Raw genomic sequence first — 16,518 nt, forward strand, 5'->3', positions numbered from 1 at the left:
TAGCAAAGATTAAAAACAATCTTAAAGCATTTAGAAACATTTTAAAATCCCTAAATGTAAGCACTTCTGAGACCCTCACGTCTATCTTCAAAGCTTGCCTGAAAAGGAAGGCATTGCCTCATGACACAGTAGCATTAACAGTCAAAAGTTATATTTTGTTTTGTTTTCAATTTGAAATAGCCACACTACTTGCACAATGATAGCTACTGAGGGAACTCTTGTGTCAGAAGGTCAAATATTAAGAGATACAAAACTCTGCATCAGAAGACTTTTGCAACCACAGTAATACTTAAAAACAAAGACAATGTATTCTGACAGAGGTCTAAACATTTATTAAATATTTATTAAATAGAACATTCACTGATCCAATAACATGCTGACACCCTTGAGATGTTTCCTAACTATAATATGAAGCCAAACCGCTTATGAAAGGAAAGGGTGAGCTCTGAAAATGTAAACAACTGTAATATTTTCCCTCCGCTTTTATATGCAGCAATGAAAGGTTCTGATACCTTTGGCTTAAGCAGTTTGCTGTATCTCAGGCATGAACAATTTAGTGCTGAAAAGAAGTTTGTAAGGTCTTTCCTAAGAAGGTGCAGTAAACAGTCAATCTAATTTCTGTATGAATGCTGCTTTGTACATTTAAAATACAATCAACAGGTCAAACTATTCATGTTCAATAAAAAGAAAAGTGCTGTACCTTTGTTTTCCAGTTTCTGCTTTTATTTCCTCTGGAAAGAAAAAGCAAATGAAAACTTGTTTTACAGGAATTCTATATGAAGGTAACTTCCACATTTAATATCAAACAAAATGATAAAATTTATAAATAGAATTCTATATTTCCCATGTTACTCAACTGCCACAGAATATATCAGAATCACTTTTCTACATACATTTGTACCACAGTATGATTCAATTGTCTAAAACATAATTTAAAATACATAAAAATATAACTTTCCCATTTATTTATAACAATGAAACCTGGTGACTTACAAAACCTAAGTGTTCATGGAAAAAAATAATCTTTATTTTGAATATGTTAAGCATACTGAAATCCTTGTTAAGTTACAATTTATTGAGTATACAGCATGCCTTAAGAAATTTGTTCTAAAAGGAGAGTAACTAGATAGGGCATCCTTTCCTGTTATCTCTGAAATTATGTCCATTGACTTGTGCTTATCTACAAATACCATCTACAACACTCTAAATGACCTTGGAGAAATATTGCCTTGTACATCTGCATGCTGCATGCCACCCACACAGTTTTCCCTATTGGCAGAGGGAAACATTATTGAGACGTTTGCAGGGTTTTTTTTTTTTAATTATTTGAAGTACACTGAAGCATGTGTGTGACCTTTCAGGATCATTAACATTTTTAATTTCAGCATCATTACAATGGAACAATGTTCCCTCTAATTTTTGGTCCCACTGTGTGGGAGCCTCACCCTGTTCACACACATGCATGTGGGGTTCCAGTCAAAACCGGAACTAAACAAGCAGCAACACCGGCTGCTGGTACACAGCCCAAATGGAGTTTTGCACATGCACAGCTTAGAGAAAATGTAGCAATAGACTCTTACAAAAACTATCCCATTTAGAATTCAAACATTTTTATTTGTCACAACAACTGAATTGTTAAATATTTAAGATTTTGTCCCAAGTTACTAAACTAACCAGCTGTGTCATCTGCTCAAATACAGAATTTGCACGTAAATCTCAGTTTTAAATACAATTGCCCCTAAGTTTAAACTTCTGCCTATATGCTCTTCAAATACTGTCATAATCAACACTAATTCAAGAAACCCAGAAACTATCTCTTTCCATTTTATTTAAAGAGTTTAGAATTCAAGAAGTGGTATATTTTACAAGTTTCATTCTAAAAGCAATTCAGGATCTTCCATAATGAAATACAGTGGTGCCTCGCATTACGACGTTAATTCATTCCAGTGAAATCGCTGTCGAACGAAAATGTCGTAATACGAAATTAAAAAGCCCATAGAAACGCATTAAAACCCGATTAATGCGGTTCTAGGGGCTTGAAACTCAGCGTCCAGCGAAGATCCTCCATAGCGCAGCCTTTTTTTTTTTTTTTTTTTTTTTGCTGCCTGTGCAGCAAGGAATCCGTCCCAGAAAAGAGCGGGGGGCCATTTTTTTTAACTCGATGGCCATTTTGAAACCACCGATCAGCTGGCCGAAAATCATCATTTTGCAATGATCGGTTCCAATGTTCCCCATAGGGAACATGGTTTTGCGATTTCTTTTGCGATCGCAAAACCTTCAACGTAAAGCAATTTTGTCGTAAAACGGAGCGCTCATAATGCAAGGCACCACTGTATAGGATAAGAATCAAGTGGCCCACCTATGGTCATTGTTGCAACTCCATTATCATCTCAGTCCCCCCCCCCACAATTTTTTGTTCTCCTCCAAAAAATTTCTGCTCCTGCAAGCCTCCAGGATAGCAGTTTTCACTTGATGACCCAAGGCCCCTGCTGTCCAAAATGGGGGTAAGGGGGGAGAAGAGCTCCCATAAGGCACTTCCTATTTACATTATTTTAATTACCATAAACGCCATTTCCAGGTCCACTGTGGGATCTGGGAGCAAAGGTTCAATTCTCAAACCCTTGACATCACTCATTCCTAATCTAGAGTCTATACAGAGCATTTATGAATTAGAAAATGTTTGTAAATTTGACTTGAATCATGCTACATTTTTTCTTAAGGAAACTGCTACATCTCCAGGGATGGAGCAGCTATATACACTGTTCATTTCACGCTCAAGAGCATCTAATCGTTAATTGACAGAAGAATGCAAAACACCACAATAAGATGTGGGCCCTGGATTCAAAAGTTATTGACCTTTAGTAAGCTTCCATCACAAGAACAAATCTTACTTCATGGCCTCATACACTTGGTGATTGTGACAATGATAATATTAATGAGCGATAATTATGATGATGTAAATTTCTATACAGAAATGCATTATTTCTAAACTGCACATCAAGCACAACTTAAAACTTTAAGAGATCTGGACATCTCTTAAAAGTAAATCCCAGACAGAAAGCAGGGACTACAATTTAAGCACAATATCTAAGGCTGTGCGCTCTCAGGCCTCAAAGCCTTCTTTAGGCATACAGGGGAATAGTGTGTGCAACACTAGAACTAGCAGGTACCAATGAGATAGATAGATAAAGCTTTATTACAAAAGACTAGCCACAAATAAAACATCTAAAATATATAAATATACAGAAATATACAAAAATATTGGGATTGAATGCAAAGCAATAGTCAGTTCTGAGATAAGCAATAACAATATTTTTTTATTATTTATTTATTTAATTTATACCCCGCCTATCTGGTCGGTTAAGACCACTTTAGGTGGCTTACAGCAATACATCTGAAGTAACAGTACATCTCCCCTGAAACAATTCCAAAATGTCTAGCAAAGCATGCTCCGACTACGGAGGCCCATCCACTTTTAGGATTCTTTTTCTAATGCCCATAGCAGCATGAAAGAATTTGGCAACACTGTGTAAACATAGGATTGGAATTAGGCAGCAGCACATGCATACATTGTTGCTCTGTACAGCCGGGCAATTGGAAAGTCAAAGGGAAAACAAGTTCTTCTCGTACATCCTTATAATATGTACACCACAACAGGACATGTTCAATTGTTTCTATCTGCTCCATCCACATGGGCAAAGGCACTCTGCCCAGGGGGTCTTTTTATACCTTCCAGGTACCAATAAAGTCTCAAGACTAGCCATTGGTAAAAATATCAAGAGTCAGAAATTCTAACCTGGTCTAATCAAGAAAGCAAGAGCAGCATCTACCTGTACCACTGCAGTCTCTAGTTTAACCCACAGATGTTTTGTGAGACTCTGAACACTACAATAAAGATTAAAATACTACCATACTTCCATGAAAATAAGACCTAACATGAAAATAAGCCCTAGTATGATTTTCAGGAGGCTCGTAATATAAGCATTACCCCAAAAATAAGCCCCAGTTGAGTGAAATCCCACCCTCCATCATAGTGCAGCAACCAGAAGATGACATGAATAAATGTAGATTGTTGTACATGGAAAAATAAACCTGAAAATAAGCCCTAATGCATTTTTGGAGCAAAAAGTTATATGAGACCTTGTCTTATTTTCTGGGAAACACAGTAGAATCAAGTTGTTAGTGACACAACCAGTAACTAGAATACACTATGATACAAGGTTGATGTAGCTATGTTTTGAGATCATTCTTGAAACAAAATAAATTTGTTCTTTTCAACCTTTCTAAAGAAGCCATGTCCGTGCTGAGGAAATAATTAGGTTTACAACCTGTGTTTCACACACTTCTCTCTGGGTTGTCTTTGTGACACAGGATCAATTTATTTAACGAGAAAAATCAATACTTCCAATTTTTTTACACACTACCAACATTTATCTGAGTCACAATCAACAGGACATCAATGTTATAATACATTTTAGTAGTTTAGGGTGAGGTGGGGACACTTTTACCAAGAGAGAATTTATACCACATCTGAACTCTCCAAGTGCTGAAACATTTAGACTGTGAGAAATGTCTTTTTTTCTGTTTGAATAAGTCTGAGATCTCATGTTTGTGTGTCTATTTGAGAACAAATTCAGGTCATCTGTGAAAGCAGCATTCTCTTCCTTTTTTATGAAAGAAGGGCCTTTTTCTTATTTTTTTTAATACCCGAAAGCACATTCCTCTGAGTGTGCACTTGTGAATTGTTTTTCTTGTCAAGTTTCTTGCCTACCAAAACTTCTTGAATAATGTCAGCTCAATAGCCCAGTTAGAAGAGCTTATCTTTACAAGATCTTCTCAATAATATTATCTGCAATAATTATAGATTCTTAGTATCTTCTAAAATGGACTGCTCAACTCTTCAAGGGAAAAGAATACTAACTATCCATACACTTGCACAGATATAATTGCAAGAAACTTCAAAATCATTGCAATTCCTATGGATTTCAAGCCCAGACACCAGCTATTACAGGAAGATACAAATAAGTTTTGCTTAAGAGTATCTGCAGGAATTGGGGTGAGGATAAGAAGCTGTTTGTAAGCATAACCCATGTGATAGTGTATACATTTCTGTAAATTAAAATAATAAATAAAAGTAGGATTAATGGGGAGGGGACAAGTGATGTCTCTCATCCTACTACTGACACCCAAGGTTTTAAAAGTGACATTAAACTGTGACAAATACTGAATAAAAATAACAAACATGTGTAAGAACTATTACAAGCTGTTCTTCACTTCCTGCATTCTCTGTGGTCAGAAATGACACAATGGTATGAAAGTGTATAAAGTAAATTTAGAAAAGCAACAGAAAGTGCAAGAATAGGATTAAATCAATTCATGACCACAGTTAAAACTCCCAGAACAACATGCAAAAGGACCAGAAATGGGTCAGAAATGTAATGTAGTCAATTTTTGGTTTGCATGCTAGCCAGTCAAAAGTTTAATACTGTACTCTCAAGGTTGGCTGGCCAACTGGGAATTTATGAAGGTCCCTGTCCTATATCTCTGAAATGGAATAGAAGGTCAGGGATGTGATGAGATGGGTTTTTGAGTTAAAATCTTTTAAGGCATATGGGTTTTGTAATTAAGAAATGAGCCAGAGAGGTTCCATCTTGTTTCTTTGTGTACAGTAACTTTGCTATGCTGACAGGTTATTTTCTAGGCGAACAGAGAGAATGTTATTCTGAAAGCCTGAGAAAGGACTCGGTGTGATTAGATAGATGGGAATTATTGTGACTCTTTGATAAACCACCGTAACCCAAATAACATCAGGTGCGTATGGGAAAGAAGTCATGTGGTGCAACAGGACTGTTTGCCTAGTAACAAACTCTTATTGGATGACATCGTGGGAAGGTGCGATAAGCCCTTGCCAGTTACTCTTGAAAAAGGAACTTTTTCCCTATGGACATTGTCTTTCAAGACAGATCCTTCAGTCATTCGTGACACATGGGACTAACTATACTGGATTACCTATGGACTTATGGGTTTTTTCCTAAGGACTATGCATGGACTATTTTCTATGGACTGTTCTATGGAATATTCTTTATGGACTTCTTTTCTTGGAATACTCCATATGGACTATGCTCTTGTAATTTTGTAAGGACTATGGTACATTTACTGGATTTGACTTTTCTAAGGATAATGGGACTTTTACTGAATTTTTCTTTTTAGTACAGGATTCTTGTTCTACAGGATCACTGAGGACTATAGCCTTTTTATAACCTACTTGGATTATTTTGTTTTTACTAATGATTTCCTGGACTGGAACTGTTTTTATTCTTTTTAATGGCTTTTTGTGTTTTTGTAAGGTTTTTGAACACTTTTCTATTTTTAATGTTTTCTTTGCCTCACTACATCTTTGTAACTAACCAGCACAATGTTAGTTTATTTGCTTTGGTTTAATTTGGCTTTGATACTTAGTAACATGCTTATTCTTTAATAAAATAAAGATTATAAAACTCATTTGGTTTTCTGAACAGTACACTTGTCATAGGGTCATCTGAGAGTGCTGCCTCGGCCTAGCTTACTTAGAGTCCTGTCAGTGGTGCAAGTTAAGTCTAAGGACTACAAAGCCCACTTGACCTTTTCATAATAATATCTGAGAGTACAAGGGTGTTCTTATGTGGGCAGACCTGTGAGAAGGAGTGTTGTATCATGGCTAGCTGAATTTGGACTCATTCAGCCCATTTTAGCATGTGCAAACTCCTGATTGCTCTCTGTCCAGGCTTACACGTGTTTTTGGACCCGTGTTTGCTCATAAGGGAAAAATCTCTTGCTCTTCAGACCTAAGGCAGTTATTCTGATGCCATCCCTGTAGAAAGGCTCCCATTTCCCACTACAGTTTACATTGCCTGTGTGCCTGGTAAGAACAGCAAATAAAACTTTTACCTGTGGTTTATTTCGACAAGATTTCCATTTTCTGAAGGAAGGCTTCTTACCTTTTATACCTTCCATGATTTTGTTCACTAATTATCCTGGATTTGCTCCTTAACTAATCTATACCACACCTCAACTTGTTATGGTTTAAAATAACCTCTATCCCCTGCAACACTTTTAAAAAAGAAAAAGACTAGCTTTAATAAACAAAAAATACAGAAAAGAATGAAGTGCACACAGTACAACAATGAAAAACTTTAACACAGACTACTTCAGGTAAATATTAATAATAACTGCATGCTGTCAAGTGAATTCTGACACACCAGCTACCTTTCTAGAGTTTTCTAGGTTGACAACATGAGAATTGGCTTACCATTCCCTTCTTCTAGTGGTGTCCTGGAACTGTGGAGCCTGCCCATGACAACACAGGCTGGCTCTTTTCTAACGATGCAGCCTGCCCATGACAACACAGGTTGGCTCTTTTCTAACGATGCATAGTGCAGAATCAAACTCCCAACCCCTGTCTCTGCAACCAGACACCTATACCACTTAGCTATCCAGCCAGTCCTCATGTAAATATTACATTGTCTTTGTTCAATTACATTTGCAGCATACTACGGATCCAAGGAATATGCGAGAAGGCCTCAGATCATACCAATTACTTCAATATGTTCACTCGTAGGAATTTGATTATTGCTAAATAACTTGAATTTTAAAGAAAATATAACTGGTTGATTGCAAAGGCTAATGTATTACCAGAAATGCAATTCTATAAGATGAGACTAAATCCACTCCTTCTTATCAAACCCAACAATACAAAATGTACCACTGTCAATGCAATAACATTAGTATTGTTTTTCACCTGCTACCCCAAAAAACTTTTTCTAAAGAGAATGATTCATACAATGTTCTGAAAATCTTCTGATGTCATGTATAATTTCCTATGACTTTATAAAAGTAACTTTCTATTTTTAGAGGACTCTTCTTATTGTAGCTTAAGAATACCTCTTATGTTCTTGACATACAGTATATTCAAATAACAAAGTCAATTATACTGCTGTTCTAAATTTTGTGAAATTAGAAGGGACCTTTCAATTTTAGCTAGGAAGAAATTAATTTTATTTAAAACAGTTGTATGGATTTCCTGGAATTTTTTGAATCAAGGTTTCTCCAGTGCCTTAAATTGACTAGGATTTGATTTTAGCTCTGCTGGATTATCTATGTCTTCAGTTGTAACTCATACCCTCTTCATAAATAAGCAAGGAGAAATCCTAGATTCAACATTGCTGATATTCACAAGCAGCAACAACAATCATGAACATTTCTGCAAAAATTCAGATGGTGACAGTTGCAACCTTTTCTAGAGAAAGCGTATCTTACTAATGTTATTCAATAAAACGTTCTGTATACAGCTTGTTTCTATTTCTAAGATGTTCTACATAAAAATACCTTCAAGAACTATCCATATATTTCACTTGCAGAAAATACAGCAGCTAGCCTGCTGCTGAGATCTCATTTCTCAGATAAAGTAACCGTCTGGAGTGTGGCTCACTTGGCATGTGGGAAAGGAGTCTCTTGATGGTGATGGCCCAGCTACTTAATTCTTTGTCTTGGAAGAGTTAGCTGACTTCTAATGCAGCTTTCAGCAGTTAGATAAAAGTGCTATTTAGATCATTACTTCTCTCATTATTGCTGTATGTCTTGATTTCAGCTCTTGTTGTTTTGTTTTATGGATACTATTTTACAACTGTAAGCCTCCATGAGGTTTTTTCTTCTTCAAAGAACAGAGGAGGTATTCTGAAGAATTTAACTACAAATTTAATACTCTTCAATTTACTGATTATATTCATTCATTGTGCTATTTTTTAAAAAAACTTAATTTTAATAAAACAGAGCACATTCTACAGAAAAGTTTAACAACAAAAATTGTTGCACTCCACACTACTGACTCAAAACATTATTTTAATAAAGACAGTACTACTAAAAGTCCTATCAGTACTCACACCTCTTAGTATGAAAACAGAAAGACAGCTCTTTAAACCCTTGTACTCATTTACAACATCTATATTCATACAACAACAACCTTTCTGTGCCGACATGCATATTTATAATAGCATTAAACAATACCCTTCAGATTGCTTTTTATTTGAGAAAAGAATTGGTTCCTGTTCTCGAAATGGACCTGCAAATCAATTTCTCTGAAGACATGGGGACAGCTTTCCACCTTTTACATAAAAGTTGCCTTCTTTCTAAATACTAAATTAACAATCCTATGTACTGTATTTCTCCTCAGAAGTAAATACTTTTATATTCCATAGGGCTTTCCCCTGGATATGCAAATAAAGAATTACTGAAACCTGAAAGATGAGTCACTCTGTCAGGGGCTTCTTGGTTTACTGAAATGAATCAAAAAGGTATTGCAGCAGAGGAGGGGAAACAGAGTTCCATGTGCAGAGTCAGAACTGTGCATGATTGCTGTACAAACAATAGGTCACTTCATAATTATTAATCTAAAGGGCTCTGTGAAAAAGATAGGGCAATAGATGCCCAACAGTGAGCTATCACACTCTGACTCAGGGTCTCTACTGCCCTGTCCACAACAATGTCTCCCAAGTGGTCCTACCATACTGAGCAAGGGGAAGGCAACACCGAGATCCAACACTCCTATGAGGGCAGGACCCAGACCTAGGCCCTTGTGGTAACTGCTAGCTCTGGTGATTGGGGAACCTGTCTACCCCTGGTGGACAGTAGCTATAAAAGTCACCATGCCACTACTGCAGGCAGAATCCCCACAGAAACTGACTACGGAAAAGGCTGGCTATCAAACAGAGTAAATGAAGGAGCAGCAACCAGAGGCCCCTGAGGAAGTGCCGAAGAGCACAGTGGAGAAATCTGGTGAAAGGAAACCAGAGTCCATTGGAAAAGGAAAGGAATCCTCAGCAAAAATAGCTTGGAGGGATGCCCAGGAGGGCTGCTCCAAGAAATTATGGGCAGAAGACTCTCCAGAAGCAGAAGCAGAACTCCTAGGGGAGTGGGACTACATTTATAACGAAGATCCATGGAGGGTTTTTTGATACAGCTCTGAGTCCCCAGGGGAGAGAGGAGAAAGCATGAGAACCCCAAACTCCCTTCCTGGCCATCCTAATGGGGAGAGAGAGAAAGGACTGAAATATGCTCAGGAGAGCCCACACCAACCCAGAGCCAATGCTGGTGGAGAAAGGGGCAGTGTGATCATCAGTGTCAGGAACAGCAGGAGGAGAGCAGACCAGGAAGCCAGGGAGGAGCAGTTCTTTGGAGAGAGGATCCCACATACCTGCCCTCATTGTGGGCATATTGGCTCTTGCTTTTAGAAGCAGCACAATGGTGGAAGAGCCTAATTCTGAGGCCATAGGAACTGAACTAGCTGGGAGCCTAGTTATGGAAACTGAGCTCAATGACAAACTTAAGCCCCTCCTGGTAAAGGAAAGTGAGGGGCATGATACAAAGAACACTGACTGTGGACTTGTGGATGTTCTAGGACGGAAGACTCTGGCCAAGTTATTTATCTGTTAGATTATTCCACTATTCAAGCTACAATAAACCCCCCTGGGGGTTGTGCTTTTATGGACCAAAGAATGTAAGAGAGATGGCCTGCCAAAGCAGACAGGACTGGGGAGGCTCACAGGACCTGAATATGTTGATGTCACTGATTGACTAAACTAACTGAAAGAACAGCATCTCATTTCAAAGCAAAAAGCAAAATAAGTACTGCATGATTTACCACATATCTCACCTTTTCCAAGGACTAGAAACTTGTTATATTATAATTTAAAACTAAAAATACAGGTGAGTAAGTGGTCTAAACAGGTACTGGGTATAATGTCTATAGTCTGGGCAATAGCTCGCCATCTGTGTACAAATTGTCCCTAGTTTTAATACTGCCTTTTAATTATGTTAACCATCCTTGTTTTAACCTTTAAATATTGTCTTTCAATGTTGTAAGTTGCCTGGGTTTTACAAGGGTGTGTGTGTGTGTGTGTGTGTGTGTGTGTGTGTGTGTGTGTGTGTGTGTGTGTGTGTGTGTGTGTGTGTGTGTGTGTGTGTGTGTGTGTGTGTGTGTGTGTGTGTATAGAAAGAAAGAAAGAAAGAAAGAAAGAAAGAAAGAAAGAAAGAAAGAAAGAAAGAAAGAAAGAAAGAAAGAAAGAAAGAAAGAAAGAAAGAAAGAAAGAAAGAAAGAAAGAAAGAAAGCCCTAGTTGTTGTTGTGGGTTTTTCAGGCTCTTTGGCTCAAATTTTTGCTCAGTCATGGGAACTCACAGGATGTGTGTGGCAGTAGCCAACCACTCCTTGGATATTTCATATATTTGGAAACCATATTTGGGCTACAATAAACATCATCATCTTAAAACTGCAGAACTGGAATAGACCCTATGGATCATCAAGTCCATCCCCTATTAAGGAGGCATAATAGGGAATCGAACTCCCAGTCTCTGGCTCTGTAGTCAGGTATCTAAACCACTGAGCTGTCCATAAGTTGAACACAGTATTCAACACAAAAGATCTAACATTTAACAGCGGTGGAAAACAGCAAAATCAACTTTGGAAGCACAAGTCTTATCCAAAATTATAGTGCAGGTCTGTAGCTCAAATAAGAACCTGCAAAGACTATCCAGGCCACACAATTGGGCAATGTCAAGCTGACAAGACACCACAGTCAAAAGTAACAAGAAATAATAATCAAGATATAATAATTAAAGGATATAAGATAACAGGAAAAAATTCTACTCTTTTGGATTAAGGATGATGGGCATCCAAAGAGAACAGCACAAAAAAGCTGTCCTCCCCGGATGAGTTGTAATTGCCAGCTCCCCAGCTTTTATTTACTCCATGGGTTGTAGAACTAAGAAACGATACAAATCTGCAGCATTTCTCTGCCCATTCATTTTGGAATAAACAAGACAGCAGTTGCCTTTCAAGTGTTTCAGCTAAGTTATTAAACAAATTGAAAGCTGAAGTGACAAAACTATTTTCTGGAGAAGAGACTCTCTGGTTTATTTTTAAGGAACCTTGCTTTTCTACTGGGGTGAAGAAATAATCAAAACTCCACTCAAAAAAAAAAGGCAAAGTCAGGGTTTTAATGCAATCATGTTTGGCCAACAATATGTCTATCCCAGTCCTGCCCTGAAAACAGTCCCAGTTATTATACCTATTTTACCATGGAAGTGGGAAAATTATAGTAGCAGACTTTCTACAGCAAGAGCAATGAACACAATGGGAAACAGAATTTGTATGCGTTCAACTATATCCTATAAATCAACATTACTTGCATTTCAGAGCTTAGGAAAATTTTTCTTTTAAACTGCAAGGTCCAGAATCCCTACAATCCAGAATTCCGAAGCTGTAGTTTAAAAAAAGAGTCCCCAACCTTTGTTACATTTATTCAGAAGTGTTCTGAAGACTGCAGTGTGTTGAACGGATATAATCGGTTTTATCAGTATCTCTACTGGTATATCAAAAAGAGAATCACATACTGTAACTATTTGACACTCGCAAAAAGATGCTTTACTTTTCAACAAAGTATGTGGCTAGATCAATTCGAAAACTGCATGAAAGTTTACAATGAAGTTCTCAAACTGCAGCTTACAATGAAGTGCTCTTTATGATGATAAGATAACTGTTGTTCCAGCAAATATCAAGCCTTAGGAATCGGTCATCAAAGCCATTAAAAACGCCAATGCAGCACATGGTGCTTCCAGATTTGTGGGTTAAACAAATCTCATGTCTTACTCCCAGACAAAACTCTGTTGGTCATTTACTCCTTAATGCTCATAACCATAGGATCAGCCATTAATAAACTTATATGGAAACATACTTAACAGTAAATGGAAGGGGGAGACTTTTATTATAACCTTAAACCAGAGATAACAAACCTACAGCCTTCTAGATGTTGCTAACTGCATTTCCCATCAGGCCAGACAGTACAGTTAATGATGATGGGAATTGTAACCAAGCAACATCTGCAGGACCACAGGTTTCTCATCCATCTTAAACAATCATGAGCTGTCTTGGTTACTGAGGTAGAAAGTTTAGACATGTTTTAAATAGATATAATAACATTAAAATATCAACAGCCAATAAATTACAGACCGGCAACAGAGATTCCTCTACTCCCTGGTTCCTGGAGTCAACACTAGGTTTTGCAAACACAATAAGGTTTATTAAGACTTGGATGGGAGATTCAACAAACAGCAACTTAGATAACAAGTCTACTTTAGGGCTAGTTGACTTCACTAGCCCCGATTCAGTCCTGTTCTGTTCAACTCCCTGAGTTAACAGTAGTGGGGAATCTCAGTCCACAGTTTGCTTTCCAGGTGGTCGCCACATTCCATTGAAACTTAAGGCTCACAGAAGCGAGGAACTATATGTACAAGCCATGTGATATATCCGGGGCCCTGCTGCCAGGCTAGCAGCAAGCTCCAGCTCCAGCTGCTCCCTTCAGACATGATGTAGGCATTCTTTCTGGTGCTGCTGTCTCCAGCACTGCAGCTGGGTCAGAGTCAGCTCTCGCTGGCTGCTCCTTGTAGTAGCTTGTGGACCCTATCTCTGCCATCTCTTGCCCCCATAATGCGATAGAAGAGGAGGAGGGAAAGAGTACTGGGGCTTCACCCACTCCCCTTTAGGCACTCTCAAGTTAATCAACTCCCTGTCCCAAAGATCTTCCTTTACAACGTAGTCCCAAGGGGTTCTGGTCATTCTTCCTAGACCTGAATGCCTCTGCCAGCTCCTCTTGGGTATCCCTCTAGCCCCTACTAAGAGCAGGGTTCTTTCCTTCTCTTTTGATCCCTATTTCCTTTCCTCTCTCTTCCAGCACCTCCTTTGTCAGTTCGCAACACACTCCTTTCTCTCCTTCCTCTCCTCCAGGGGGCATTTGGTGCTGAGAGAGCTGTGTGCAATCACCAGGGCTTCCCCTGCTATTTCAGCAGGCAATGCCTCAGTTTCAGCCACACAGTTTTTGGCTGTGGAATCCCCTAAAGTATTAAACCAAACAAAGCAAGCACACTACTCCCCTAAGGACCTGGGCCAGAACTATATGGCCCACCAGATGCGCCCTCAATGACATCCCCTCCTGTCTTTTACACACAAACACACACACACACACACACACACACACACACACACACACACACACACACACACACACACACACACACACACGGCTCAAAACTTGTTCATATAAACACAACCTAAGACTGACGATATCAATAGCCAAAACATTTTTTTTTGAAATTAAATATTTCCTATTTCTATCCAAAAAACACTTCTGCGCAACAGTTGCAAAGGGAATTATGCCACTTATAGCAAAATTTCCTGTTTCCAGAAATAACACACAGCACATTATAACGGCATAACTTTATGATACTCCTTCAGACTCCCTGGAAAAGACCCTGATGCTGGGAAAGTGTAAAGGCAAGAGGAGAAGGGGACATCAGAGGACAAGATGGTTGGATAGTGTCATCGAAGTTATCAACATGAATTTGACCCAACTCTGGGGGGCAGTATAAGACAGGAGGGCCTGGCGTGCTCTGGTCCATGGGGTCACGAAGAGTTGGACATGACTTAACGACAAAATAACAACAACAACTCCTCCTTCAGGATTTTGCCCATTAATTTTTTTAAAGGGAACCTACACAGTTAATACGTTCTACCATAGTAAAAGTCAAAATCTGCTCAATATGACATTATCACATTCTCTTTGAAAGGGCTTCTTACCAAAGACAGATTGATTCACAGGCTCTTTTAAAACAAGAACCAATTTGTGGGCTTCTCAAAATAAGTGGATATTTTCCTACACAAATTGTGTCTAATTTCTAAATTACAGAAAAAATATTTTTCAACTATTTCAGGCATGGATGAATACGTGAAACAACTGCACAGATACGTAAACTAGACTTGAAAATGTCATTCCAAAAAATACACAATACAGCACGTAGCATTATGAATGACATGTACTTCAAAGATACTTAACTACACATCCTGATAAATTGGTCCTTAATCATAAATGAAACATTTAATACTTATACTTAAGCAAAAAATTGCAATTTAGGTAAAGGTAAAGGTTCCCCCTGACATTTAGTCCAGTCGTGTCCGACTCTAGGGCACGGTGCTCATCCTCGTCTCCAAGCTCTAGCCAGCGTTTGTCCGTAGACAGTTTCCATGGTCACGTGGCCAGCACGACTAGACACGGAATGCTGTTACCTATTTATCTACTCGCATTTACATGCTTTCAAACTGATAGGTTGGCAGGAGCTGGGACAAGTGATGGGAGATCACTCCGTCGCATGGATTCGATCTTACAACTGCTGGTCTTCTGACCTTGCAGCACAGAGGCTTCTGCGGTTTAACCCTCAGCACTACCACGTCCCACAATTTACTTAGTAGCAATTTCAGATTAGTATTTTATTTATATAAAATTGTATGTATTGACATAATAAGAATGCATTTCAAGAATGTGGGGAGAATAAATATTGAACTGAATTTTTATGTTAATTTAGTGCTGCAGTTAAGAAGGCAAAATAATTAAACTCATGATGAACCTTAAATGGTATACATAGCCATAAAAAAGGGTACAGATGATACATTTCCATACAAGCAGATGAAAACAGAAAGGGAATAGAATTAGAACAATGACGTGCATTTAGCAGTGAAATTCTGTAATCAGAAAAGAGCACAGCCTTTGTGACTGAATCATTAGTCAAGTTCTAACTTTGTTCCATATATTAACATGATGCAGAATTTAAGATCTCACAGGTCCTTAATCTTTTGAGGCTCATGAGCACATTTGGAAATCTGAATCCTGTAAATTATGGGTAAACAACTTTTGTTGTTGCTGGAGCTGCATTTGCCCAATGAAGTCATTTACAGGCCATAGGCTAAAGCCAGCAATGGATAGAGTTAGACTCCAAAACAGGTGAGTGAATCCCTATCCTTTTTCTCTTCCCCACTTCCTACTTATCTAGTAGTTTGTTGGATTGCAAACATAGATTGTTTGCACACAGACCTGAACAGATCATTTATAAACTATTTTTAAAACTTCATCAGATAAGATCAGGCCAAACACTGCATGTATCCATGAAACTGCAGTTTTACAAATTTATCCTAATAGTTGTTGGCTAGAACTCTATTGCCTAATCTAATAAATCACATGAGAGTACATGTGGATTTACCGAATGAATCAGTGGGGATTTGGTTAGTCAACTCTTCTGTAAATTCCATTGATTCAAATGGGCCAATTCTAGTTGCAGTTTACTACACTGAGCAACAGGATTTTAGCATTGTTTTATAAAGTTAATGCAACATATAGTACAGTACAGTACTTTCAAGGTAATCACCACTGTGATCTCTTTTCCACTGGTAAAAATCACACCAGCAGATTATGTATTTCCATAGACCACCAAGCATATAAACAGACTACTATCACACCATCTGATCTACTACTAGACTACTATTGGTACTGATCTCTTTTCCATTTTAGCATATACATCTGTGATTTTATGTACAATAAATAGTAGAAGAAAGAAGGAATCGGGCTTAGAAAGTTAGAAGATAAAAACAAAAATAAGGTCAGG

The 16,518-nt window shown here is 38.1% G+C and overlaps 1 protein-coding gene across 2 annotated transcripts in view; it reads right to left on the reverse strand.

The window, feature by feature from the left end:
* ARFGEF1 (ARF guanine nucleotide exchange factor 1) overlaps positions 1-16,518 on the reverse strand; it is a 96,517-nt gene that overhangs the window by 70,701 nt on the left and 9,298 nt on the right. For both annotated transcript variants that reach the window (XR_012086915.2, XM_020812408.3), the window contains exon 2: positions 701-731. Coding sequence is in view for 1 of the 2 variants with exons in the window: in XM_020812408.3 (XP_020668067.1) it covers positions 701-731 (31 nt within the window). In the remaining variant the exon portion in view is untranslated. The remainder of the gene's footprint in view (positions 1-700; positions 732-16,518) is intronic.

The sequence above is a fragment of the Pogona vitticeps genome, chromosome 4 (genome assembly GCF_051106095.1).
Source record: "Pogona vitticeps strain Pit_001003342236 chromosome 4, PviZW2.1, whole genome shotgun sequence".
Classification (NCBI taxonomy): Eukaryota; Metazoa; Chordata; class Lepidosauria; order Squamata; family Agamidae; genus Pogona; species Pogona vitticeps.